Below are 27,161 nucleotides of genomic sequence, written 5' to 3'. Positions count from 1 at the left end.
TTTTCCCTCCCTCTCCTTCCCAAACTCTGATCCTTCTTTTTTTTTTTTTCCTTCCCTAAAGCACAAACTGAGTTAACACCAAATCTCTAGCATATAGGGTTGGTCAGCCATTAATTCTTTGCATTATTAGAGACGCAGTGGTAAGCTCACTAGGCCACTTATTACTACAACATGAGAAAAAGCTATGCTTGTTTCTGACCTGACCCCCAAACCAGCAAGTACTAGAAATTTCACAGGAGAACCTGGCTTTATTATGCAATTTCTCAACTGAAGGAGTTCAGGTAAGTCTTTAAACGATTTGATGATACAAATGTCACAGCACCCTATCAACCATGATTAACAGGACTAGGCTCAGTTGTACTGGAATAATGACTTTGTAAAGTCCTACACTATCTGCGAGCTGAAATCAGCATTCGTGCTTGGCTCCCGCTGTTAACATGTTGATCGCAGACAAAGCATCCAAAGATTTCAGAGGCTTTCCATCAATCGCCAACAATCTTTGGCTTATGTACTAAGGCTTTCATGGTCATCTTTCACCCTAGAGATTTTTCTTTTATTAAGTGGAAAAAGTAAGATTTCCAGGGAATGTGGTGTTCTAGAACGCCACAGCTGCTTGGCAGCTTTCTGATAGGCTGAATGTTGACCCATAGATGTAGATGATCACTTTTACAAATTGTGAAAACCAGTTAGGAAACTCACCTAATATTTTTTTGGCACTAGTGAAACTAAGGTAACAGGTTTCAGAGTAGCAGCCGTGTTAGTCTGTATCAGCAAAAATAATGAGGAGTCCCTGTGGCACCTTAGAGACCAAGAAATGTATTTGGACATAAGCTTTTGTGGGCTAGAACCCACTTCATTCATGCATCTGATACGGTAACAGGTTTCACAGCCACTGCTGCAGCACCTTTCTTTGAAGCCTCTGCAGCTTTTTAAAATTGCTGTATTCATGGCACTTACTCAGTGATAGATATTTGCACAGGGCTCCCTCTAAGGTAGAAGAGCATTTGGAAAAAACACATAGCTAGAACTAGCATTTTGTTTAATCTTGAAAATCCAATTTAAAAATAAGGGGATGGCTCTCCTTGGTCATTACCCTTTTAATAAGGTAAACTGTCTTCACATGTAAAACAATGAAGAGGATTCCCTACCCCCTACTGAAAGTGTTTGTGCCTCAGTCGCTCTCTTCTACATCTAGGCCCATCTTAAATGGTAATTCCTGGAAGCTGGCTCAGGTAGGCAATGACTAACCCCATGGACCTCTGAATTGTTCAACAGGTCAGCATGGCTCACGTTAGATAATGCAAATTATAAAATGCCTCCTGATATTTAGGCTCTTATCTTGTGTTCAATGCACATTCTATTATGTGCAAGCGAAAGATGCTTTCTTGGTGTGTTGTGTGTGTGTGGATATTGGCATTGGCATGCTCTTAACACTCAATCAACTAGCAAATGTTCCATAAGTCTTTGCGAAGGCACGTGGCTCTTTTGCAAGATAAAACACATCACCATTACCCCATAAGTAACTGTGTCTGCTAAAAATGACTTTGGCCTGAGCTCACCCACATAGCAACTGCAGGTTTTCCATTAAACATCCTGCAACCTAAAAAATGGCCAGCTATATATTAAGAAGACAGTTCCAAAATCGAGGCTCTCTACCAAAAAAATTCCCTGCTGCCTATGTTCAAAAATTCCCCATCTTGTTTTGGATTGAGGAAACACCTTGAATTTCCCCCAAAAGCAGATTTAAGGCTATGTGCTGCACAAGGCATAGATTCTCTGCTCAACTCAAGCTGCCCCTGTTAAGACAGGTGGCTACATTGGCAAGTGGTAGCTGAAATTCTGGTGTGGTCTTCAAGAATAGCCCTAAATAGAGCAAATTTCAGTTCTCCCAGATGGGAGAAGACAAAGGCCTTGGAATACTGCATCAGAAAGGTCTGTCTTCAAGCTAATCAGATGATGGGTATCTTGGGTCACCACTGACACATGGGAATCCAAGAACACTGATGTTTTTAAAATCATTGACATCTGGGAATAATCCCTCAATGGAGGAAGCAGACATAATTAGGGACTATATAAATCATGTGGGTGGTTTTTAGAAAATTCATGACCGTGTAAATGACAAAGTATTGAATTTCACAGTTTGCACAGAATGAACTAAACCAACAAACTTTAGTCAATTTCATTTGTGCCTGCGACTTTTTTTTTTGAGACACATCCATTCTGTTTTCCAGCTAGATGTTTTTTCATATGCTCATACACAGCACTCAATTCCTCTGCATGTGAACAGCACAGTAAGCTAAGGTAATATTTAAAAGATTCTAGTATGGGGGCATTTTCATGATTTCTGTGTCCCCAATGAAATTATTTACACAAGGCCCTAGTTCAGTTTTCACCCGAACCACATCTGCTTCACGCCTACGGAACATCAATGCAGCATTTATCTTTCAGTGAGGTTCGGAGCTTAAACAAAAACTTCTCTAGATCATGCAGAGACTCAGTGGCTTTGGCCACATCAGAAAACCAAAGATTTGGCTCAAACCTACCTAGTCCTTTCTTCATAATATCATTTGATCACATGACATAGCCTCAGCATGATAAAACTGACCACAAACATTGGAAATCTTCAACAACAAAATCAGTATACATTAGGGCTGTCAAGCGGTTAAAAATAATTGCAGGATTAATCACACTGTTAATAATAGAATACCATTTATTTAAATATTTTTGGATGTTTTCTACATTTTCAAATATATTGATTTCGATTACAACACACAATACAAAGTGTACAGTGCTCACTTTATATTTTTTTGATTAAAAATATTTGCACTGTAAAAACAAAAGAAATAGTATTTTTCAATTCGCCTAATACAAGTACTGTAGTGCAATCTCTTTATCATGAAAGTTGAACTTACAAATGTAGAATTATGTACAAAAAAACCTGCATTTGAAAACAAAACAATGTAAAATTTAAGAGCCTGCAAGTCTACTCAGTCCTACTTCTTGTTCAGCCAATCGCTCAAACAAGTTTGTTTACATTTGCAGGAGTTAATGCTGCCAGCTTCTTGTTTACAATGTCACCTGAAAGTGAGAACAGGCGTTCCCATGGCACTGTTGTAGCCAGCATCGCAAGATATTTACATGCCTGATGCACTAAAGAGTCATATGTCCCTTCATGCTTCAACCACCATTCCAGGGGACATGCGTCCATGCTGCTCACGGGTTCTGCTTGATAACAATCCAAAGCAGTGCGGACTGATGCATGTTCACTTTCGTTATTCGAGTCAGATGCCACCAGCAGAAGGTTGGTTTTCTTTTTTGGTGGTTTGGGTTCTGTAGTTTTCACATTGGAATGTTGCTCTTCTAAGACTTCTGAAATCATGCACCACATCTCGTCCCTCTCAGATTTTGGAGGCCACCCCAGATTCTTAAATCTGGGGTCAAGTGCTGTAGCTATCTTTAGAAATCTCACATTGGTACCTTCTTTACATTTTGTCAAATCTGCAGTGAAAGTGTTCTTAAAATGAACAACATGTACTGGGTCATCATTCAAGACTGCTAGAATATGAAATACATGGCACAATGCAGATAAAACAGCAGGGGACATACAGTTCTCCCCCAAGAAGTTCAGACACAAATTTAATTAATGCATTATTTTTTTTAACATGCTTCCATGTGGATGATGACACTTGTTCTCTGGAATGGTGGCCAAAGCATGAAGGGACATAAGAATCTTTAGCGCATCTGGCACATAAATACCTTGTAATGCCAACTACAAAAGTGCCATGTGAACGTCTGTTCTCACTTTCAGATGACATAAATAAGAAGCGGGCAGCATTATTTCCTGTAACTGTAAACACACTTGCTTGTCTTAGTGATTGGCTGAACAAGTAGGACTGAGTGGATTTGTAGACTCTGAAGTTTTACATTTTGTTTTTGAGTGCAGTTATAACAAAAATCTACATTTGTAAGTTTCACTTTCACAACAAAGATTGCACTACGGTACTTTATTTTGTTTATCATTTTTGTAGTGCAAATATTTGTAATAAAAATAATGTATACTTTGATTTCAATTACAATACAGAATACAGTATATATGAAAATGTAGAAAGACACCCAACATATTTAATAAATTTCAATTGGTACTCTGTTTAATATGCGATTAAAACAGCAATTAATCACAATTAATTTTTTGAGTTAATCGTGTGAGATAACTGCAATTAATCGACAGCCCTAGTCTATAACAAACTTGATCAGTTTGGGGAGTTCATTTTTGTTTCCAAAGTCACTTGCTCAACCCTGAATAGATACTTAGTGACCTCTACTTGAAGCCACAAATCTCTGCAATTTTGTCCACGTACAGACTTCAGAGCATGAATCCAAATGCACAGCTCAAAAAAAAAAATTTTTTTTGTAGATCCTCTTGCTATAGAGGGAAAGGGGAGCCCTACGGTGGGAATAAGCAAACTTCAGAAGGTTCAGAGTCTGGCTGTGGCTTAGATAAGTATTTGAACTATTCTAACCATATGAGACCTCTCTGAAGCCTTCCCTCCCTTTAGCCAATCCTTTCCAATCACAGGACCTTTGCCAAACATCCAGCCAAATTCAGGACATAGAAAGTTGTCTACATTTTAAGTATGTGGGTGTGTTTAAAATCTACTAGTTCAGGACAGGTTTGAGTTATGGGTAAAGGTTCAGGTCAGTTCTCTATGCTGATCCATCCTAAGGGGGGAAAAACGGGGCTTCTCCTTTGTGTACATAAGTAATCCAATAATGCACTGACTTACATCCTGTGCTAAGCCAATGTAGTCTGTAGTGCTGTCTAAAGGGGAGAAAGGTGGGGAAATCAAGTAACTGAATTTCTATTTATCTCACTAGAACCAAGAGTGGTTGTTTTGTTTTGTTCCCCTCTCCTAGTTGTGGAATACATGTCACCCACCGGAGCTGGTGCGTCCAACTTTAGAGAAGACACTCAAGATTCTGCAGCTGGATTATGTTGATCTCTATATTATTGAGCTGCCAATGGCATTCAAGGTAAAGAGAAAAGTAGCCCTAATGCTTATCACAGTATCTGTCTGTGTGAACCAAGTCCTCTGACTCAGGTAATTCTTCAAACTTACAGACCATTGTTTGTTTTAAAAAGTGGTTCTTTGGTGGCAATGTAATGCTTGACATTCTTTGGACATGCATATTGCTCTTCATTGAAGAAGTCAAAGCACAATAACTTCAACTTTGTGAAGTGGAGAATCCTGGCCAAATCGAGTAAGCATAACTTGTCAAGTGGAATAAAGTGGGCCTTCAGCACTGGTGCTAGGAGAGCTCCTTTAGCTGGGGTGAGAGGGGGGGATATTAGTCCTGAGGGCACTCTGCACCAAAAAATTAAAATTCTGTGCGCAATATTTTAAATTTCTGCAAAATTCTGGAAATTTTATTTGTCAAATAAATGTGGAGGCTCCAGAATGGAACTGAGGAGCACAGGCCACTGGCTGCACAGAGGTGGGAGATCACTGTGCAGCTATGCCCCCCCACTCCCCTGGGACATGGACTCAGCGGTGAGGCTGCACCCAAACTTGACACAGTGCAAGGACCGGGCCTGCCCCAGAAACACCCAGGGCCCTGCCCCTCCATACCAGGTGTGGGCAGGCAGGCTCAACAAGGCAGGAACAAAGTGTGGAGGGACTTAGTGTAGAGAGATCCAGGTGTGGTTTGAGAAGGTTCTGCGTGGGGCAATCTGGGTGTGGGTGGCTCAGTGGGGGATCCGGGTGCGGAAGGGATCTGGTGCAGGGGGAGTGGGGCTCATTAGTGGGGTTCTGAGTGTGGAGAAGTGAGGCTTGGTGGGACGGTCTGAGTCTGAGGGGGTCTGGATGCACGGGGGTTGGGCGGATGGGGGAGCAGCTCTTTATACAGGGATCCTGCAGCTGAGGAGCGATGGATGCAGGAAGCAGGGGAGTTTGCAGAGCTTCCTGTAGTCGGGGGAGAAATCTGGGGGTGGGTCTGACTCGGCCCCAGATGCCATGCAGGGGAAGAGGAAGTCCCATCCTCCCCAGCCCAGACTACCAGCTGAGCCAGGCACAGGATAGGATTCACCAGACAGGTCGTCTTCTGCCCCACAGTGATTTACCTCTCTGTCGGCTGCTGTGGCCACCCAAAACGTATTGCTGGGGAGAGTCACATAACCATTCTTGTGGCTTCCCTTTGCTTCTCCATCAGAAAGTAATTTTTCTGCAGGGAAGCAAAGAAATTTGTGGGGGACATACATTTTGTGCATGCGCAGTGATGCAGAATTCCCCCAGGAGTAGCATATAGAAGTCTGTAATAGCCTCTGAAGCCATCTATGAACCTAGTGTACTATCCCCATTTTCCAGATAGAGCATTGGCTGAGTAATTGCCAGGGACTGGACTCTATGAAAGGCAACCATGTTGTTTAACCCCTTTTGTAAACTCCGTCTTAAAACCACTTAAGTTTCCTGTCCCCTATTGGAAGGTTGTTCTAGAACCAAACTCTGATGGTTAGAAACCTTTTAATTTCCAATCTAAATTCACTTATGGTCAGATGGGAAGATTAACAGGAGTTAAGTGACTTGCAAGGCAACACTGAGTTAGTGGTAGAATTAGGGAATAAAACCGCTCTGACTCCCAGCCTTTTTTCCAACCACCAGACAGTCTCCATAGTATTTAAAGGTATTGTGGCAAACCATTTTCACAAAATCTTGCATATCTGCTCGTTTGTGGCAGTCAGCTAGACAGATAGCTTTAAGAGGACAGACCTAGCATCTAAACATGGCTTCTCTGAGGCAGAAATTTAAACAGTCATGACTTCTTGTTCCTTCATTCTGGGGATCACTGGTGTTTGGGGAACTGGTATCATTTCTTGCAGGGTTGCCAACTCTTGCAATTTTGTGACCACTCTCATAAGATTTGGTGCTTTTTCTTGAAGCCCCAGCTCTTAAACAATCTCAGGGGCTGGGAGGATTATAAAAGGAAGTCACTAGCCTTCATGGTTTCAGAGAGAAGGTTGAAAATACAATGCAAGTGCTCCCCAGAGCCTTAAACCAGAAGGCAAATATAAAAAACCCAAAGAGAACTAAGCCATTCATAATTTCTTTTGAGGGGGGAGGGGAAGGCTGGCTCACCTCTAAATGCTCTGAGTGGACAACACTGCTTCCACCAAGAAAAGAATCTCCGAGTCTTTTGTTTCCTGACAACTCTCAAAGCTCATGCCTTCCTGTGACTGGTGCATTCAAATGCCAGTACCTCTAGAGATCAGAAACCAGCATATGAAACTCACTCAGTTAGAGGCCCTACATTCCCTTCTCTCCTATGGAAGCGGCGTCCTGTTCCTTACACAAGAGTAATTGGCCTCAGATGTTAAGGATTATATAAATAAAGCTCTAGTATGGAACCCTTTTAGGTGCATTTTAGAAAATAGTTCCCACCATCTGGAATTTCCGGTTTCCTTTTACTTCTGTTGCTTTCCTCCCCTAGTTCATTCTCCCATATGGTGACGGTCAGTGTCTCACAGAATAAAGATATTGACAGCTGACTTTTTAATAAATCTACTTTTGATTCCCGAAATCTTGCTGCATCAAGACACTTTCATTTGCTATTACAGTTGCAGTCCTGGAGCTCCACTCATGCTTCCCTTTGGGGAGGGGAAAATCCCTCTCTTTCTAACATAATATGCAGTGAAGTATGGAGCAATGTCTGGACCAAATCTGGGAAGAATCTCTTGGAATTGGAACAGTTGTTTTTGCATAAACCACACACGAGGCGGGATTTGTTGAGATAGCTTTCCGGCTCTCCCCACCTGCACAGCTCTTGTTGGTTTAGGTGTTGTTTAATCTCCCCAAAGCATCTTCAAATTTAACTTTATATTTGTATGTTAGTAGTACTCTATCAACTGGCACACAGATTTGTGTATTTTGTATAGTAACAATTTGTGCCAGCACCCATTTGCCACAGAAAGTGGCCTCACGTTACAAAAAAATCTCATATTTTGCCCCAGACAGAGGCTTGCTGGTTGAAGGAGACTTCCTTTCTAGCAGCCAAAAATCTCGCCTGAAAAATTAGCCTTTCATCAATATGTGAACATATTGACGCTTGAGGCAAAATTCACAATCCTGCCTTTTGTTTTAAAATTGTAAACTCATCTCTTTGCTGATTTTACTGATGCAAACTTTTTTCATATATCTCTTTGGGAGAACTTTTGTTCTGAGAGCAAAACAAAAAAATCACTTTGGAAGAGTTCTGACTATATCCAGAAAGGCTTGATATCTGGGTTCTTCTAGTATCTCCCGTCACCATAGTATCTGAGAAAATAGATAGATCCCAAGAGAAAATAGATACATTGGCTTATTTTGATTAACTTCCTGCCTTCTTCCCCAGATGCAGTAGTGGCTAGGAGTTGTTAAATAGCCATTTTTCTCTTCCTTTGTTTTTGATTGCCAAGTCAAAGTGGGTTTGACACTTGGTTCTGAAGGCAGTGAGATCTAGAGACCTTATTTCTTCTGGAAACAAGGGTGCGGGTCTATTTAAGATGGACCAGTTGTAGATGAAAAACAGCATTTATTGTAGTCATTGCTACGTATCCTGCAGCCATAAGAAGTCTAGGAGGACCCCGCTCTATGGACTAACTTGACAAGCTGCGGGAAGAAGTCTCTGAAGATCTAGTAACCACAATCGCTTCATTTTCCAAACTGTCTGCCTCTTCCCATCAGCATTGCCTCCATCTTGTCTGGTTCATATTCAGCCAGATCTTTCATCTAGGTGCTTTCTCTGTGAGATGGTCCTATTTGCGTCAGTGATAAAGGGAATGTAGAGATGGGTACCATTTGCCTACTATGGATTTTTTTTAGACACTGGCATCTCAACTTCCCACAGCAGCTCCATGTAGACCTTGTTATAAAGGATTGGAGAAGGGATTAAACCTTGTGGAAATCCACAGGCGAGAACTCTAGATCTTGCTGTTTCTTTGAGCCTTTCTTTTTCTTTGCTGTCTAGAATACTAACACTAGGAGAAAAGGAATTTGGAGGTGGTCCCAAGTTAAACATTCTCTTTCTATCTAATGAGAGATTGCCCTACAACTAAACTCCTGGATCCAGATCCAACCCAGTTGTCTAGAAGTCCATACCTGCTTTGCAATGACCCTTACCTTCATAATGACCCCTATAGAAGATGCCAAACTTTGGAGTAGGATGTTCCAGAATCCTGAAATGTTTCGGCTAGGATCCCATCTTCATAAAGGACTCCAAACTCCTCTCTACTCTTCTCTCGCTCTCACGCAATTTGAGATGGAAAAGACCTAAAAGCCATCTTGCTTTTTCCTGACAATGCCAGGATCTTCCAATAAGACATAGTAAGAAGTGATAATCGTAACAGGCCTGTCTCTTGGGACTTGCTTTAAGGAATGCTCTAATTTTTGAGGTGAGACACCTACACTTAATTCCACATCATATTCCAGTCTCTGAAACGTGAGGATGCTTTGTTGTACTAGGGTTCATTTTCATCCTAAAATGCCTTGCAGCTGCATGTGTTGAATGTGGTGGCGCCAGTCACTGAACACATTAGTCACAGCTGCATATTCCTGAGGAATTACCCTGTCGACACGTTACCCCGCACTTTTTGAACTATGGCCATCTGTGGTGTCTGGTAGATGATCTGACTTCAAAAGGCAGTTAAAGAAACAAAGTGAAATTAATATTAGATGAATAATTGGCATTTTAAAATATACTGCTGTAGTAGCAACAAATTGATCAGCAAATGAGAGAAAGTGGTGCACTTATGTACCAGGCCTACGGATGCTTGCAAGCATCCTTAAAGTTCTCTCTGGGGTATCAAGGGGGATAGGAGACCTTGGGGCATGATCCTGAAAGATTCTTGGCACATCCTGCCAGATGTCCAATGCACATAACTCTCATTAGCATCACTGGGAGTTGGTCCCTCAAGATTATCTTGCAATATCAGATGTTTAACTTGCATTGTTCTTCAGTGTCCCTGAATAGTAAATAGCACAAGCAAGCAGCCTTGGAGGGGAATTTGGACTTTTGCAGTAGTCTAGCCGTGTGGAAAAGTTTGGCTGCCACAATGGAATATCTGGGAAATAGGGGATTAATCTCTTGAAAGCCATATCCCCTTGCAACCTCCAGGATCACATGACATAACTCAAAATGGAACTTTTTAGTGCATAGCCACTATGAGGGGAATATTTCAGGAAGTGCACTTAATGACTATAGCATTAAAGTGCTGGTAGATGAAGGGAGGATATGGCAAACGCAACATGAATAACCTCTTGAACTTGGTGTGTTTAGAAAGCCTCTGAATTTTTGTCCACTGATTAAATGGGGTGGGTGGGTGGGTGGGTGGGTGTGTGTGTAAAACCTCTGTTCTGAGTAGTGAAAGCTGAAAACTGTGCCTTTGTTCTTTCAGCCTGGAGATGCAATCTACCCTAGAGATGAAAACGGAAAATATATCTACCATGAGACAAACTTATGTGCCACTTGGGAGGTAGGAATGTTACAACTGCATATGTATTTAAATGCTGTCACATCTGGAAAAGTGGTTCCTCTGCACTCTGGCCTTGACAAGGCAATGTAGGTAAACTTGCTTTTCCACTGACCATGCACTGACTCCCTGGATAAACAGGACTTCTGTGTGCCAGGGTATCTCATTCCACCAGCATTAAACTGAGGGTACAGCTATGCAGCAAATGAAGGCGTGACTAGCACGGACATGCGTACCTGTGCTAGCTTTCATCTAGCTCGTGCAGGTAACAAAAGTGAAGACGTCAGCTTGGGCTAGCAGCCCCGTATGAGCCTGCTGAGGACTGTGGGTGGCTGTCTTGGGTTGCTAGCCCATGCCAACATGTCTCTACTACTAGCGAAAATAAAGCTAGCACATATGCCAACACGTGCTACAATCACACTTTGTCATGTAGATGTACCCCAAAAATGTTTTTAGAAACGCCCTTTCATGTTCCCCGATCCAGACATTGCACTGGGGCTTCTGGAACTGTCCAACGAGTTTGTAGTGGGCTGTCAGAGACCACCACTTTCACTGCAGTTGTAGCTTTTCAAGTCTTACTACTTGCAAAGAGATGGAGGAGATAGTGGGCCTTAGTAACATATGACTAGCTCCTTCCTGGTAACAAAAGATGTCCAGTTTCAAGGTAGGATAGAAAATTATGTTGCCTCACAAAAAATAACTCTCCCTCTGTTCTGAGGTATAAGTTACCAGAAGGGAATTGAACATTTATTTTCATTACCAGGACTTTAGAGCAGTGGCTCTCAACCTTTCCCGACTACTGTATGCCTTTCAGGAGCCAAGTTTCACCTCACTTAAAACTGTATTTTTGTCTGATTTTTGTAAGAAAGTAGAAGTGTCACAGCAAACTATTACAGAAAAATTACTTACTTTCTCATTTTTACCATATAATCAATTGTAATATAAATATTGTACTTGCATTTCAATGTAGAGTACATAGAGCAGTATGAACAAGTCATTGTATGTATGAAATTTTAGTTTGTACTGACTTTGCTAGTGCTTTTTATGTAGCTACGCTGTAAAACTAGGCAAATATGTAGATGAGTCCCTGCACCCCCGGAAGACCTCTGATACCCTCAGGGGTATGCATATCCCTGGTTCAGAAGCACTGCTTTAGAGGGTAGTAGAACTGCATAGGGGCCCTTACTCTTAAATTGTCAATGGGCTGTGCCTTTCAAGGTTCCCACCTTTTAAATATCTCAAACCTGCCCTTACGTAGAAGTAGAAACTTTTGGTTCAAGTAAAGGGGGCAGGGCAATACACAACCCATCCTTAGTCACTTCTAGACACCTAGGGTGACCAGACAGCAAGTATGAAAAGTCAGGACAGGGGGTGGGGGGTAATAGGAGCCTATATATGAAAAAGACCCCAAAATAAGGACTGTCCCTATAAAATCGAAACATCTGGTCACCCTATAGACACCACACTTTTTTTCTTACACCACAGGTAAAAGAGAGTCTGGATCTCAGTCTAGTCCTCACTTTTGCACATCCTAAGCCATGTGGCTTTTAACAACTTACTCAGCACAAGCAACCATCTCTCCTCAAGAGATGGGAATAGCCCAGGGTGCTACATGCCAGTACAGATTTAATCCGGACAAAAGTGGTGTAGCGATGCCCTGTACTGGCTTAGCACAAGGTGCTGTTAGTCAGGGTTTGGACACAATGGCAAAATTTTGACGTGGGCTCCCAGGACTGGAATAAGAGAGGGGTGTCTTCCAGGGAACTGAGCCGTGCACGTAACTTCCAGAGTAGCTGCTCACAGTATGCTTGGCCCGAGCCAGTGTTGTTAGTTCCTCAGATTCACAAGTCAAATTCACTTAAACATGAAAAGAAAAACATCTGTCAAACGTTGTCTGTTCAGTCCCTGCAGCTTGTTACCCTCAATCTGTTTTTTATTGTAAGGCTATAGTGTAACATGACAGCCCCAGTAACAATAGGCAGGAAAAACCCAGCTGCTGCCGCCGAGAAGGGGGTCATCGCTGCTCATAAATATTAGGATCAGTCTATATACAGCCAGTTAAACTCTTCCCTGGAATAATTTAATTGTTTCAGTGTGGCTTCAGCAGCCAGTATTGTGGCTATTCTTGTTACCTCACCATTGAATGATGAAAATCATATGACAAGAGGCCAGCCAGAGGCCATAAAATAAATGGAGTCTTTTGCTTCCCTAACTCCCCTATTCATTTAAATCAGAAAAGAATAATAAAACTGACAAGCAGGACATTCAGTACCCAGATGTTGGAGACAAGAGTAGGGTCTACTGTAAGTCTGCTTCATTGCACCACTGAACAGCCACTGCATTCATCGGAGGGGTTTGGGGAGAGAAGAGAAGACGCTCTCTAAGCAAAGATACTCTTCTCCTGTTAATGAAGCATGACATCAACTAAAAGCAGAGTATCAAAGTATGCATAATGAAGGAATTATTGCATGTTTACCTTGTTCTTATAAGCTTCCTTCACTGCATGGCTATACTTGTTTGAAATGCAAATCCTGTAATCCCCTCAGCCCCACCTTTTCCTCCCGCTTCATTTTGCAAGGAAGTCTTAATGCTGATTTTTGTGATGCACAATTTCATGGCAACATTTTGGTGTTACAGGCATAAAATTATGACTTAACTGTAGACTCTGGCGGGAGGAGAGCCTGGACTAACACTGGCACAGTCATTCAGAAAGTGACACGGAAGGGAAGCTGTCTCTTGTTCAGATGTTGTCTCCCTTTCCCCACCTCTAAACTGGAGCAGTGTGGAAGTCCCTCTAAAATTTGAAATAAAACTCTGGAAGTGAACATGTGAAATTTATACGTGCTGTATCTCAAATGTTTCTTCTGATTTGCTCTGTTTCCTGGGAAAATTCTACCCTAGTATGAAGTAACATTGAAATCTGAGGTGCCTTGGTTTGGTCTTCTGAAAATCTATGGCTGCATGAGAATTGGGTTTAGAATTGGAAGAAAGCATCAATAGGAGTGCTAGTCCCTCCAAAGTAAAGGCCTTTCCTATAAGGCATGCACACGTAGCTCTCTAGACAGAGTCCTGAGTAGAGTATATTTCACCTAGCTAATAATGCTGACTTTCCTTTCCTGGAAGGTTTCTACTGAGGCTTTCTTTCTGATGCTCTCCGTTGCTATCTTTGCAGGGTTTGGAAGCATGTAAAGATGCTGGCTTGGCAAAATCTATTGGCGTGTCCAACTTCAACCGCAGGCAGCTGGAAATGATTCTGAACAAGCCAGGGCTCAAGCACAAACCTGTCACCAATCAGGTATGGTCCCAAGCAGAACCTTAATTCTACCTGAAACTGGCACTGCAGTACAGTGCTCAGAGGGACTACAAATACTTCTGCACATATGAGGACTTGTGTGCAGGCACAGATGATCTACTGCACGTAGTAAGCTATCCACTATACTGCCAAACACTGAAGGCCAAACTTTCCTCCTTAGCGTGACTGATTTTTCATTCTACACTCAATATCCACATTTGCTGGGAACATCCATTTCCTTCCAGATCCCTCTCTGGTGCTTGAAAACCTGAGTTTGTCCCATGTTGAGTTTTAAGGGCTGCATGAACTCTTGTCACTGCAGACATGATCAAAAAGATTCAGCCATGTACCTCAAGTGATCCAAGAAAGTTCCCAACAGCTTGAGACATGCATGCCACTACCCAGAAGCTAACCAGCCATCAGTGAAGCAAGATGGCTACCTCATTTAAAATCATTAAAGCCCAACCCTATAGCATATGGGATATTGTGCTATTCTAAGCTTTGTGTCTGCTGTAAGGAACTATCTTTAAGAAACTACAACAAGCCAAAGAAGTTCTAAGGCACTCTTTTCTATGTCCTTTCCACAGGTCATTCTGTGGAGGTACTAGACCAAAGAACTAACGTAGCAATAAGACTATGTCATGTCCTCAGCTGAAGCTAAACTTGCCACTGAAGTCAATGGTCAAGTCTAAGTAAAACCATGACAATGGGGCCCATAACCATTTATTTCTAAGTAGCTGGTCTGGATACAAGTCATTAGCATAAGGTGGTGGTTGGGGTGGCTTCTGATTTGGAGTTGGAGAGATGTCCAGTGACTGATATCATGACAAGTGCTAATGGATATCCTTGTTAGCAGCATCAGAAGAGAGGCCAAAGATTGCATGGGAAAGAGAGGAAATATCCTTTCACTCTCTGAAGTTGGCCTTGGGATGCTGGCAAGGTAGTGTTGGGGAAGTCTGCCACTGTCCTTGTACCTGTTATTTGGCTACACAGGAATTTCCTTGTCTCTATGGCTGTCATTCTAATCCCTTTTTCCTCCCACCAGGATTAAAGTTCAAGTTAAAAACAAGTTATCAAACAAGCACCAAACACCGTAACTGCTTCTAGCTGAATTGTCTGACTCCATTCCCTCACACCCCTGCCCCCAAGACTACATCAATACTACCCTCTGTTGGCCTAGTAAAGATGCAAGGAAGAAGGTTATAATTTAAAAAAAAAAAGGGCAATTCTTAGGGTTTGTGTTTAACTTCAGGAACTTATTATAAGAGCAAGCTACTTTTATAACTCAGGAGATGTTGAGCACATAGCCAGAAAAACTCACTGCGGGCAATGGTACACAATAGCTGCAGCCTGGAAAGGTAGAGGTTTGGAGAAGTCCATACCAAAATAAATAAAACACCACATTTTTATTTCCCTCAATTTTCTGTTGATGGCATAAGCTGTCACTAACTTTCTGGAGGCAAACTAAGACCGAGATCATTTTGGATACAAAGGGAAGAGACACGTACAATCAACAGGTAGTCAAGATGCTCCTGCCTCCTGGTATAGATCTCTATTCAGATGGCTATACATAAATGTTGGGCAGAACATAAAGCCTGGTGAGTCAGGTCAACAGTTACCCTCATGCTCTCAATCTCTCTTCCATATCTCATTTGCCCTCTATCCATTGGGGAGGAGGCAAATCTCCCCCCATGTAATTACAATCTTGAATTGCAAAGGTGTTAAACTGTCTGAATTGTTTCCCAAAAAGGAGGTCCACATTCCTCTTAGACTACTGTATATATTGATTTTTTTTATTTTATTTTTTTTCCCCTCTTGCCTGGACATGCTCAAGGTCTGTCATCATTGGAGCTGGGTGAAACTTTTCAGCTGATACATCTTTAGCTGAAAAATACAGATTTGGGGTCAACCAAAATATTAGAATTCATTTTGAATTTGCAGAATTGTTTAGATCAAACCTAAAAATTCCAAAAATCTAAACATTTTTGACACATTTGAAATGAAACATTTTTTCCCCAAATCAAAACTATTTTTCATTTAAAAACTCTAAACGCTTAGAAAAATGAAGTGTTTTGTTTTGGGTCAACTTCTCAGTGAATCAAAAGTTTCAAAGTTTTCTTTTGGGTTGATCCGGAACACACTCTTTTTGGTATGGCCAGTGAAGTGAAAAATCAATTATTTCTACAATGCCTGTCACAGTCTCTCCCCTGGGAAGGTCAGGATGGCCTTCCACCAGCAGCCTGGCCTGGATTTGAATGATTAATCCAGGGGCTAGAAGGTTCCATTTTCTTAAAACATCTTCCCCTACAATCTGCATGTTTGACCAACCATAATCTCATGAATTAGAGAAAGAGATGTCAAGACGTTATTCAGTATCTGTCATTATTTAATTTAATTGCTCCTTCTGTTTCATTTCATGTAGGTTGAATGCCACCCCTATTTCACCCAGCCCAAGCTCTTAGAATTCTGTAGACAACATGACATTGTCATTGTTGGGTACAGTCCACTAGGAACCTCAAGGGATGAAACGTGGTAAGTCTTCATACTAGCTTCACTTGTGGAGTGAACACTGCTACTAGAGGGTTGCAAGTCTCCCCACAGAGATCCAGCAAAAAGTAATGGCTTCTCCCAAACTCTTGCTGTCCGCCAGTAGGGCAGTATGAGCATTTGGAGCTGGGCTTTTCCTCTTTTTGGAAACATGCTTCAGAGAAGCCAAAATTCTTAATTTGGGATTTGGGCAAATCTACCCCACCATCCCTCTTGCTAAGCTGTAGCTTCTCAGCTCTAACTTGGGAATTCAAAATGTGATTCCCAGTATTCCTCAGGCCAGCAGGCTATACAAGGTATGTCTACACTACAGCTGAGAGCAGTCCTCACAGCCTGGGTAGACGGACTGAAGTTAGCGCACTAAAATTCGCGTTGTGGACATTCCAGCTCTGTCTCAAGACCACCCAACCTCCTGGGTCTGAGCTCAAGTGGCTTGCCCGAGTCTCCACTGGAGCACCACTGTTTTTAGTGTGCTGGCTTGCTCCCAGCTGCAGTGTAGACATAGGCAGCGCTGACTGACCCTCTGAGCTGATCTCCTTGCCTTGCTCTGTCAATAAGGACTGCCAGTGAGTCAGCCCCATACAGTTGGCCAGAAAAGAGGTAACTGTAATATGGAGCTTTGAGGCTGAAATGAGTAGCTGCAAGGTGGGCAAACACTAGATCATTTAGAGCACCAAACAGAACAGAGGACCTACCCAGTGGAAAAAAACATGTGACTCTTCCTAGAAGTCATGAAGAACATCTCTCCTCTCTTCACACCACTGATCCCATGATAACTTGATCTGGGCTGTTCAATACCTGACTCAGAAACAGATCAGGATTATCAGGAAACAAAGGTACAATATCAGGCTTCCCAAAGGCTAGAGGATGCCTGTATGCTTTGAACCTGGTTAGAGGTGGACAACGTATTAGATCACCCAGTCCATCTCTCTGCTCATGTAGGACTGATTCCTTTGGTACGCTTTCTAGAGTCCTGTCCTGTTTACTAGTAAAAATTCCAAGTGATGTTGTTTCCTGAGAGAAACTGCCTTCCAAATCTTATTGCATTATTTAGTGTTCAGCTCATGTCCTATTGTAATATATTTGACAATCAAACTTCCATATTGAATAGGATGAGTGCTGGCTCATGATCTGTAAACTGAAGATCGAGAGTGGGCAGATGAACTTGTGTGCATTATTTCCACAAATCTTATTAATTGACGGAGGCAGTGGGCAACAGTGCAAACGTGGTGATAACTGATGCATTTAAAATTAATCTTCATTTCATAACAGATTGTCCAAATCAGTTTTTGCTTTGGATTTCTGCTTTCTGCCACTTTCTTTAAATACTCCAGAATCAAAATAAACCCACTTTTTTTTTTAATTCAAGGGTAAATGTGTCTTCCCCTCCTTTACTGAAGGACCCTGTGCTGAATGCCATTGGGGAAAAATACAACAAGACGGCAGCACAGGTTGCTCTGCGTTTCAGCATCCAACGAGGGGTGGTGGTCATTCCCAAAAGCTTCCATCCACAGCGGATCAAAGAAAACTTCCAGGCAAGTTATAGATTCATCTCTGCTCCACTGATATTGCTGACCCCTGCTTAGAGTGTCTTCCCCTTCTCTCCTGAGGCAGAGAGGAGGCTTAACAACCCCATAAACTGTGTTGACTCTTACTCACCATCATTTCTGTCACCTGGTGATGATGCAATAGAGGGGAAGCTAGTATGGACAGGATACTGGACTCTTCTTCAGTGTCATCTAGACCTATTCTGAGTAGACTAAAACTCTAGCAGCCAGTCTATACAAGTGCTCCCACCTATAGTAGTGCAACAATGAGAGATCAAGTAAACACTGAATATAGATCAGTAATTATTAGTTTTAGCTGTTTGAATGACACTAAACGTGTGTACAACTTGTGTCCTCTATTCCCAGCCATGGCTTTTAGTTCCTTGACAGCCAGACCCAGAAGAGGAGGTGTTGCAAGCCTTCCTACCATGTAGGCAGAAGGGTTCACAACTTTTCCTAAATGGCTCTCTCCCTTATTGCGCCCCCTTTTCTAGGCATGGTCTCTCCCTTAAGAAACCAATGGTCCAAAAGAGTTAGCAGAATTGCCATTCTGTTCTTGAGACTGAACTTGTCAAATATTACAGGAATCTAATAAACTCTCCCCAGAATTCGGCTTTCATATTTAGTTAAAATGTGCAAGGACTTTTGCATTTGTTTCTGCAAACATAGAGATGTAGGGCTGGAAGGAATCTCAAGAGGTGAAGTCCAGCCCTCTGTGCTAAGGCAGGACCAACTATACCTGGACCATCCCTGATAAGTGTTTTGTCCAACCTGTTTTTAAAAATCTCCAGTGGTGGGGATTCCACAACCTCCCTTGGCAGCCTATTCCAGAGTTTAACTACCCATATGGTTAAGTTTTCCCTAATATCTAACTTAAATCTCCCTTGCTGCAGATTAATCCTAACATCTTCTTTTTCCCTAGATTTTTGACTTCTCACTCACTGATAAAGAAATGAAGGACATTGAAGCCCTGAATAAAAACACCCGTTACGTGGAGTTGCTGATGTAAGTCCAAGCTGAATCCCAGCCCTATAGCAAGTGAATGGAGGCTCTTGAACAGTGCTGGGTTCTTAATGTAAACCCTGCCATGCCAACACTTCCATTCACAATCACATCTACCTCACTTCAAGAGATTATCTCAAGGTGACAAAAGGACATCTGAATTTCAAACACCAAAGCGAAGGGGGGTTCAAGTCTAGTGGTTCAGTACATAAGATGACTTGTAAAACTTCAAAACTTGCAATATTTGCATATGGTTCAGAGTCTGAACAGCCTCCTAGGTCAAGGGGCTTGTAGGTGGTGGTTGGCTCAGTTCCATCTCTGTTTTAAAATTCTTTCCTCAAGTGGTGGTAGCTGTCCCAAACAGCTAAGGAGCACGCTATGGAGCTCACTCAGTAAAAGGAATTGCTCAACAATTGTCACTGTCTCACCACTCCTAAGAGTAGAGTACTGTCTTGGGACTCTGCTGCACCGCCATTGCTTTCCACATATGAGCGGTGTCACAGTTCAAGGCAACGGCACCTGTATTTCCCCTCAGTGGTGCAGTAAGGCATCCATTCTTAGGCTTCCAGCTCCCCACATGTTGCCTCTCTTGGGTGGAAACATGTGTTGTTGTTTTTTTTTGTGTGTCTCCCTTCTGACTGGGATATTTCTACGCTGAATAGTCCCCTGCCTTCCTTGTGATTATCCCCAACAAAATGCAGGCTGCCTAAGCAAGCTGTTTTGCCTTCTCTTCAGAGATGGTACATGGTGCAATTGCCCCAGTTCAGCTACCACCCAGCTATTTCTAAGCAAGCACACTTAATTCTTAAGCTAGTCAGCATGCACATCATTTCTTTACCTTATCAGCAGTCATCCCAGCTTCACCATGGGCTCTGGTTGGTGATTTGGTTATTCAAACCCTACATGGGCTTTTCCTGTGGTCACAAATTCATCACAGCTTCAGCTCAGAACAAACACCCTCATGACATGGAATCATTCATTTAGGCCTTTCAGGACACTGTGATTACCTAATCAGCCAGACAATGGTTTTCTGCCCAAGCCAAAACTTCAAAAGGGGCGTGAGTCACCGTCATTCCCTTCACATGAAGTATTTCCTAGGAAATCTGCTTAACATATGTTCTCCCAAGAAGTCCAGTTGACATTCTTAATGCTTCTCAGAGATTGCATTAATCACATCTCCTAGAGAAGTTGCATTCAATTCCGCAAGAACACATAAATAAGGCATTTTTGATACAATGGACCCCAAAGGCATTAATTTAATTCAATAAGATTTATTTTAACACTATCCTGGATGATTTATGGAATTATCTGCCACAAGTGAACGCTGGAGCCGAATCTCAAATTCCTATCATGTGCACAGTACTATCACTTGACATTTGCATAGTGCCTTTGATCCTGAAGCATCCTAAAGCACTTGACAGTGTCCACTTCTGAAGTGCTCTCACCTCTGAGGTGCAACACTATAGTGGCTTAACTGCATACGGCGGCACAATACACCTGTTTAGCACCACAGGTAAAAAGGAACAATGTTTTAATCTGAAACTACCCAAGAAATGTAGGAAGGCTGAATATAATTATTCAAACTAGAATTTGTCCAGGACACTAAAATTCACCCTACTCTTGCAAAGTGTTTTATCTTAATGAGAGGCGGCCAGGAGTTTAGTTTTTAAGGCTCTTCTGAAGTTTACTAACTCAGGAACCACCAGCATCACCCCTACAGCCATGCTAAGTGACACTTTCCTCTGAATCCAAGCAGAAAGAAAGAATGTAGCTGTCTGAACCACCCCCCCAAAAACCACTTCCTGCAGTTCCCATCCAACTGCTGACCAGGCCTGACCATGTTTATCTTGCGAGCTCAAGCTCACCACCCAAGGTGGTATTGCTGCAGCTGCATGGTAAACTTCTCTTAGGGCTCCAAGTGGGCTGAGCATGAGACTATCCACCTTCTAGTACAAAACCATGTCCAGCCTATGGCTATACTGTATGTTGGCCCCTTTTCAGAACACTCACTGTGTAACCTAAAGCAACAAAGGCATTCATTTTGGTGTATCCCTCTCCACCTTCTTGGATTAGCTCTCTTGTCTCCTGATGAGTGCTGGGACAAAAGCTTTGAAAATTCTAGGACTGCAGCATCTCTAGAGCATTAATAGCATTTTTCATGCCTTTATCTATGGTTAGAAAAGTCCACCAGGAACAAATGGACCAGTTTACCTAGCTACCTAAAAGGTGATGGACTATACACAATAGGAAAGGTGAATTAGATTGAAGATGCACTAAAATCTCAGCAAGGTGCTTGTAATCTATAATTACTGTTTGTTTTTGTTTTATTCATTCAGTGAATCTGGGGCTAGCCAATTGATCAACTTGCAATATGTTTTTAATGATTGTCTTTCTCTATTTTAAAATTATCTAAAATTATCATGTACTTGATACTAGAAATTGTTCGGATTTCTTAGCTAAAATTCCTAACCTGCAGATATTTTGAATTTATAATTCAGACTCTCCTTTTAAAAAGTGAATCCTGGCTGGAATTCATAAATATCTTCATGTAGGGAAGTTCGATGCCCATGGGGAAGGGGGAGAATGTTGAGAAGAGGGAGGACATTCAATTAAGTTTTAAAGGTGGTAAATTCAAAACTAATAAAGGAAATACTCTTTCACATAACACATCATTAGCCTGTCGGAATTCATTGCCACAGGAAATCAATGAGGCCAAAAACTTAGCAAGACTCAAAAAGGGAGTGGACATTTTATATGGATCTCTAAAATATAGAGATCTGTCATAATTATCAGCTTTTGGGTGGAGATGTTAAGCCTTTGGCTTAAACAGTGAAGCATATCTCAAATTTTTAGAACACAATTTTGCCTCATTTGTGTGGGGCAGATGACACCGGGTCTGCTTAAGAAGGTGTTAGAATGCTCTATTAGCATCTGGACCAGCCCCCGTCAGATGGGACATTGTCTGGTCTGATCCAGCCTGTCCATTCCTGTGGGAAAAGGTCAAACAGTAACATGAAAATATACTTTTTACTTAATGTATTTGTGGGGAAATATTGCACTATTGCAGGTATGAATGAACGTTTTTGACCTTCCTGTGGTTTTTCCAGCTATAAACTAGAATGGAGTTGTGTACAAGTACATTTCATTTTGATAACATGAGTAAGCCTTGGTAACTAATAAGATAATGCTAACTGCAGTAGAATTTTACACCAACATGTTTGACAAACAATGCAGTGTCTGAAATCTAAACTCTCTTCAGGAAAACTCTGATTTTGTTGAATTTTGTTTGTTTGTTTTTCCAGTGGGAAATCTAAATATTTCAGGTCAGCTGATCTATGTCAGCGTGATGTACCATAGTGCCTCATGGGAGTTGAAGTTCAGGTGTCTCCATCCTGCCACATTCTCCCCTGTGAGCTAGGCTTCTTGGCTGGACTACATCTCCCATGATGCACTATCTCCATTTTCATTGAACCAGTAGCAGTGCAGCATGACCACAGTATATCATGAGATGCGGGAAGCCGAGCCCAGAAAAAAATGGAAACATGAGGCACTATGGCTTCTCGGGGACACAGATTAATGCAACCCAAGCTGAAACAAAACATCTTGATTTGGTTCAACAAACTAGTTTTTTCAATCTGGGAATGTCAATGTTTCATTTTGGTTGAAAATGCCCAAACAAAATGTCTGGAACTTTGCATTCCGCAAATTTCATCCTTTTTTCAGAAGGAAAAAATCAATTATCACTTCCCATGGGACAAATTCCAGTTTTTATCCAGCTTTACTGGTAATACACTAATGGTGCTGGTAAATAACACAGCTGCCATGATGCACTCAGCAGTGTTTCACACAACCAGTTGTTTTTACTGACAGGAAGTGCAGGCCTACATCTTCATTATAACCTACTTTATTTCAGAAACCACCTATAATATCTGCTTAGTTAGCCAGAAGACTGGAAGTGTAACGTAACCTCCAGGTTTTCTGGGACTAAAGAGGAAATGTGGAAGATCTTTGTACTTGCCTGCATTTGGCTCTGGGCACATGTCTGCATTTTATGGCATTCCTAGATCTTCTTTACTTTTCCTAGACATACACAACTTTTATATGGAGTGTGAAGTCTTGCAATTGAGTCTGCAGTCAGATGGACATAAAACAATTGCACTAACATACATGAACTTCCCCTTCACCTTAATTAGGTTATTCAAAGGCTCCTTGTGACCACTCAAAAATGAATGCTTTTAAATAACTAACCAGGGTAGCCACACCCATGTTGAGTCACAGCAATTTAATTAAAGGAGACAGCCAGGAGTCGCTCTGATGCAAAAGACTCATGGAATAAAGGCCAAGCCAGAGCAGACCCATCCATGCCAGCTCAAACAACTTGAGCTAAAGAAATGCATCTTTTTTCAGAGCTGCTGTTTCTGACCTTCCTCCAAGTTTAGCCAGTACTGGGACTCCAGCTGAGGAGCATTCTAGCCATATGACGTCCATCAAACAGTGGCATTTTTTTCCCTTGCAGAAATAGGAAAACCTGCAGATTTACCCCTATTTTCTGAAACCTGTGTAGCATGTTTTGTGTGAAGAGGATTTAACGTAGGTCTGAAGTCTCTAGCAACAAGGCAGGGAAAGCTTGCCCTAATATGCCCTACATTAACGTGCCTCGTATCTGACCTGGAAGGGACCACCCTTTTTTTTTTTTTTTCCCCATGCCTGGTAAGTCTCTGGCTTCCTGAGTCTACCCACAAAGCTGTCACAGTGCCAGTGCTGACTTGTGTGGTATGAATACAAGTCCACACGGAACTTAACTAACATACACATCCTGCCTCATAACTCTTCATGTAGGTCAATGAACAGCTTTTGATCACTTTCACTCGGTAAGCTTCAAATGTTAGTTGAAGGACTCTACTAACTATCTTCTTTTCTTAAGCCTATTTGGGTTACCTCTAGTAGCACTTTATTACAGTAACAGGCAGAGACCTCAACCAGGTCTGGAGCCTGTTGTGCTAGGCACTGTATAAATAGTACTAGTGTCCAGTGTTGCCGTATGTAATAGCTTTTGTAGTGAAGACTCTTTATCTTAATTCTCTTCGCAGGTGGCGTGACCATCCGGAGTATCCCTTCAATGATGAATATTGAAAATAAACCATCGTGGCATCTATTCAACTCAGTATTGTGGGGCTGGGTCCAAACATACCTAGTTCTAAAGGTGGGGCTTTCACTGTAATGGAGACTTTCCAGAACATCAGAATTAAAATATGAATGAAGTTGCATTTCATTTGTCTCTCCAAACTTTCCTTGTCACCCTTGCCAACAGTTGAAGGATAGTTTTGTTTAAGTTACTGATAGGCCCAAACCATGTGAGCTGCACACCTTAATTTTTTATTTGGGGCAGGGTGGAAGGGGAGAAGAGCAGGCAGAATCCAAAATGAATCCTGTTTCTGAATTTTAATGTCATTCATTCATGCCCGTCACCCCAACCGGGGTATGGGCCGCCAACCACAGATCTCCATAGTCTTCTATCCTGGGCCATTCGCTCTAGCTGGTTCCAGGTATAGCCCATTTTTTTGCTATCAACCTGAAGGTCGCGTCGCCAGGTATTTCTTGGGCGGCCTCTTTTCCGCTTGCCTTGGAGGTTCCACTGCAGTGCCTGTCTGGTGATGTTGGTTGGCTGCTTGCGTAGTGTATGTCCTATCCAGCCCCACCTTCTCCTTCTAATTTCTTCCTCTGCTGGGAGTTGATGGGTCCTCTCCAAGAGGTGGATGTTACTGATGGTGTCTGGCCAGCGGATCTGGAGAATCCTTCTGAGGCAGCTATTAATGAAGGTCTGGATCTTCCTGGTGGTTGTTTTGGTTGTCCTCCAGGTTTCAGCTCCATACAGTAAGACTGATTTCACGTTGGAGTTGAACAGTCGAATCTTTATTGCCAAAGACAGCTCTCTGGAGCTCCAGATGTTCTTGAGCTGTAAGAAGGCTGCTCTTGCCTTACCAATCCTTACTTTGATGTCTGCGTCTGTGCCACCCTGCTGGTCGATGATGCTACCTAGGTAGGTGAAGGACTGCACTTCTTCCAGGGGGCTTCCATTCAGTGTGACTGGGTCGTTGCTGATGGAATTGATCCTAAGGATCTTGGTCTTATCCTTGTGGATGTTGAGGCCAACCTGTGATGACGTGGCTGCCACTATGTTGGTCTTCTCTTGCATCTGCTGTTTACTGTGCGAAAGGAGTGCAAGGTCATCGGCAAAGTCCAGGTCATCAAGCTGGGTCCACAATGACCATTGGATTCCATTCCTACGCTTGTAAGTGGATGTCTTCATAATCCAATCGATGACGAGAAGAAAGAGAAGTGGTGACAACAAGCATCCTTGTCTGACTCCGGTTCGCACCTGGAAGCTGTTTGTGAGCTGCCCTCCGTGGATCACTCTACAGTGTATGCCGTCATATGAATTCTTGATCAGGTTGACCACCTTTGCTGGGATGCCATAGTGCCGAAGGAGCTTCCAGAGGGTCTCTCGATCCACGCTATCGAATGCTTTCTCATAGTCAACAAAGTTGATGTACAACGAGGAGTTCCACTCCATAGACTGCTCGACTATGATGCGGAGCGTTGCTATCTGGTCCGTGCATGATCTGTTCTGCCGGAAACCTGCCTGTTCATCTCGTAGCTGTGGATCGACGGCATCCTTCATTCTCTCTAAGAGGACTCGGTTGAAGACCTTCCCTGGCACCGACAGGAGTGTGATTCCTCTATAGTTGGCACAGTTGCTGAGGTCTCCTTTCTTGGGGATTTTGATGAGATATCCCTCTTTCCAGTCAGCCGGAATCACTTCTTCTTCCCATATCTTCTCAAAGAGGGGGTACAGCATTTCCACTGAAGCATCCAGGTCTGCTTTCAGGGCCTCTGCTGGGATATCGTCAGGTCCAGCCGCCTTCCTGTTCTTCATCATGGTGATGGCTTTTCTGATCTCGTCTCTGGTTGGTTTATCGCAATTGATTGGGAGGTCCTCATTGGCTGGGTCGATGTCTGGTGGATTTGGTGGTGCTGGTCTGTTCAGGAGTTCCTCAAAGTGCTCCGCCCATCTGTTCATCTGTAGTTCTATTCCTGTTATAGACTTTCCCTGCTTGTCTTTAACGGGACGTTCTGGCTTGCTGAACTTTCCAGACAGTCGCTTGGTAGTATCGTACAGCTGTTTCATGTTACCGCTGTATGCTGCCTGCTCTGCTTCTGCTGCCAGTCCACCCACATAATTTCTCTTGTCCTTCCTAATATTCCTCTTCACTGCTCTGTGGGCCTCAGCATACTCTTTTTGAGCTTTGGCCTTTGCTGCTCTAGTCCTGCTGTTGTTGACTGCTGCCTTCTTCTTCTTTCTGTCTTCTATCTTTGTCAAGGACTCTGCTGTGATCCACTCTTTCTGCTGGTGTTTCTTAATTCCAAGCACTTCCTGGCATGCTGACCTAAGTGTGTCTCTCACTTTCTGCCATCTGTTGAGTACACTGTCTTCCTCTTCCTCAGACCGATCCTGTAGTACTGAAAACTTATTCTTCAGCGTCAATCCAAAATCTTCCTTGGTCTTATGGTCCTTCAGAAGGTTGATGTTGTACTTCGCTCTTCTGTCTGACGCGTCTATCCAGTTCTTCTTCTGCTTCAGCTTCAATCTGGCCACCACTAAGTGATGGTCGGACGCCACGTCTGCTCCTCTTCTAACTCTAACGTCCTGCAAGGATCTTCTGAACTTCTTGCTAATGCAGACATGGTCGATCTGGTTTTCTGTCATGCCTGCTGGTGATACCCAGGTACTCTTGTGGATCCGCTTGTGAGGAAAGATGCTGCCTCCTATGACCAGGTTGTTAAGTGCACACAGATCCACAAATCTCTCTCCATTCTCACTCATCTCTCCCAGAGCGTGGGTCCCCATGACTTGTTCGTATCCTGTGTTAGAATTTTAATGTGCAGTCTATATAAAACAAAGATCAGAACATTCCTGACTTGCAGTGTTCAATTTGAGGTAGCAATGGGCCTGCACTGCAGTTTCGACCCAGTTTTTAAGAACTCTACATGTCAGCTCACCATCATGTTTGATCTTGCAATGAAGCCTTAGCATTGAATTTGTGACATCAGAGGAATTTCCACAGCAATAGGCTGGCAGCACAAACACAGCATTATCAAGATCTAGTGAAAAGGTCTAAAGGAGGTTTTACTTTTTGCATATGGTCTCTTCTGCTTGAGTGTAATGTAGAAACCACCACTTTAAAGAGCTGAAAGTGAGTATGTCTCTCTCGCG

The 27,161-nt window shown here is 42.6% G+C and overlaps 1 protein-coding gene across 1 annotated transcript in view; it reads left to right on the top strand.

The window, feature by feature from the left end:
- AKR1D1 (aldo-keto reductase family 1 member D1) overlaps positions 1-24,158 on the top strand; it is a 47,400-nt gene extending 23,242 nt beyond the window's left edge. Inside the window, exons 3-9 of the mRNA XM_039520964.1 lie at positions 4,915-5,031; positions 10,424-10,501; positions 13,671-13,793; positions 16,213-16,322; positions 17,707-17,872; positions 18,807-18,889; positions 23,977-24,158. Coding sequence (XP_039376898.1) covers positions 4,915-5,031; positions 10,424-10,501; positions 13,671-13,793; positions 16,213-16,322; positions 17,707-17,872; positions 18,807-18,889; positions 23,977-24,019 — 720 coding nt within the window. The 3' untranslated portion in view covers positions 24,020-24,158. The remainder of the gene's footprint in view (positions 1-4,914; positions 5,032-10,423; positions 10,502-13,670; positions 13,794-16,212; positions 16,323-17,706; positions 17,873-18,806; positions 18,890-23,976) is intronic.
- The last annotated feature ends 3,003 nt before the right edge of the window (positions 24,159-27,161 follow it).

Source organism: Mauremys reevesii, linkage group 1 (genome assembly GCF_016161935.1).
Source record: "Mauremys reevesii isolate NIE-2019 linkage group 1, ASM1616193v1, whole genome shotgun sequence".
Lineage (NCBI taxonomy): Eukaryota > Metazoa > Chordata > Testudines > Geoemydidae > Mauremys > Mauremys reevesii.
This window is presented reverse-complemented; position numbering and strand designations above follow the sequence as displayed.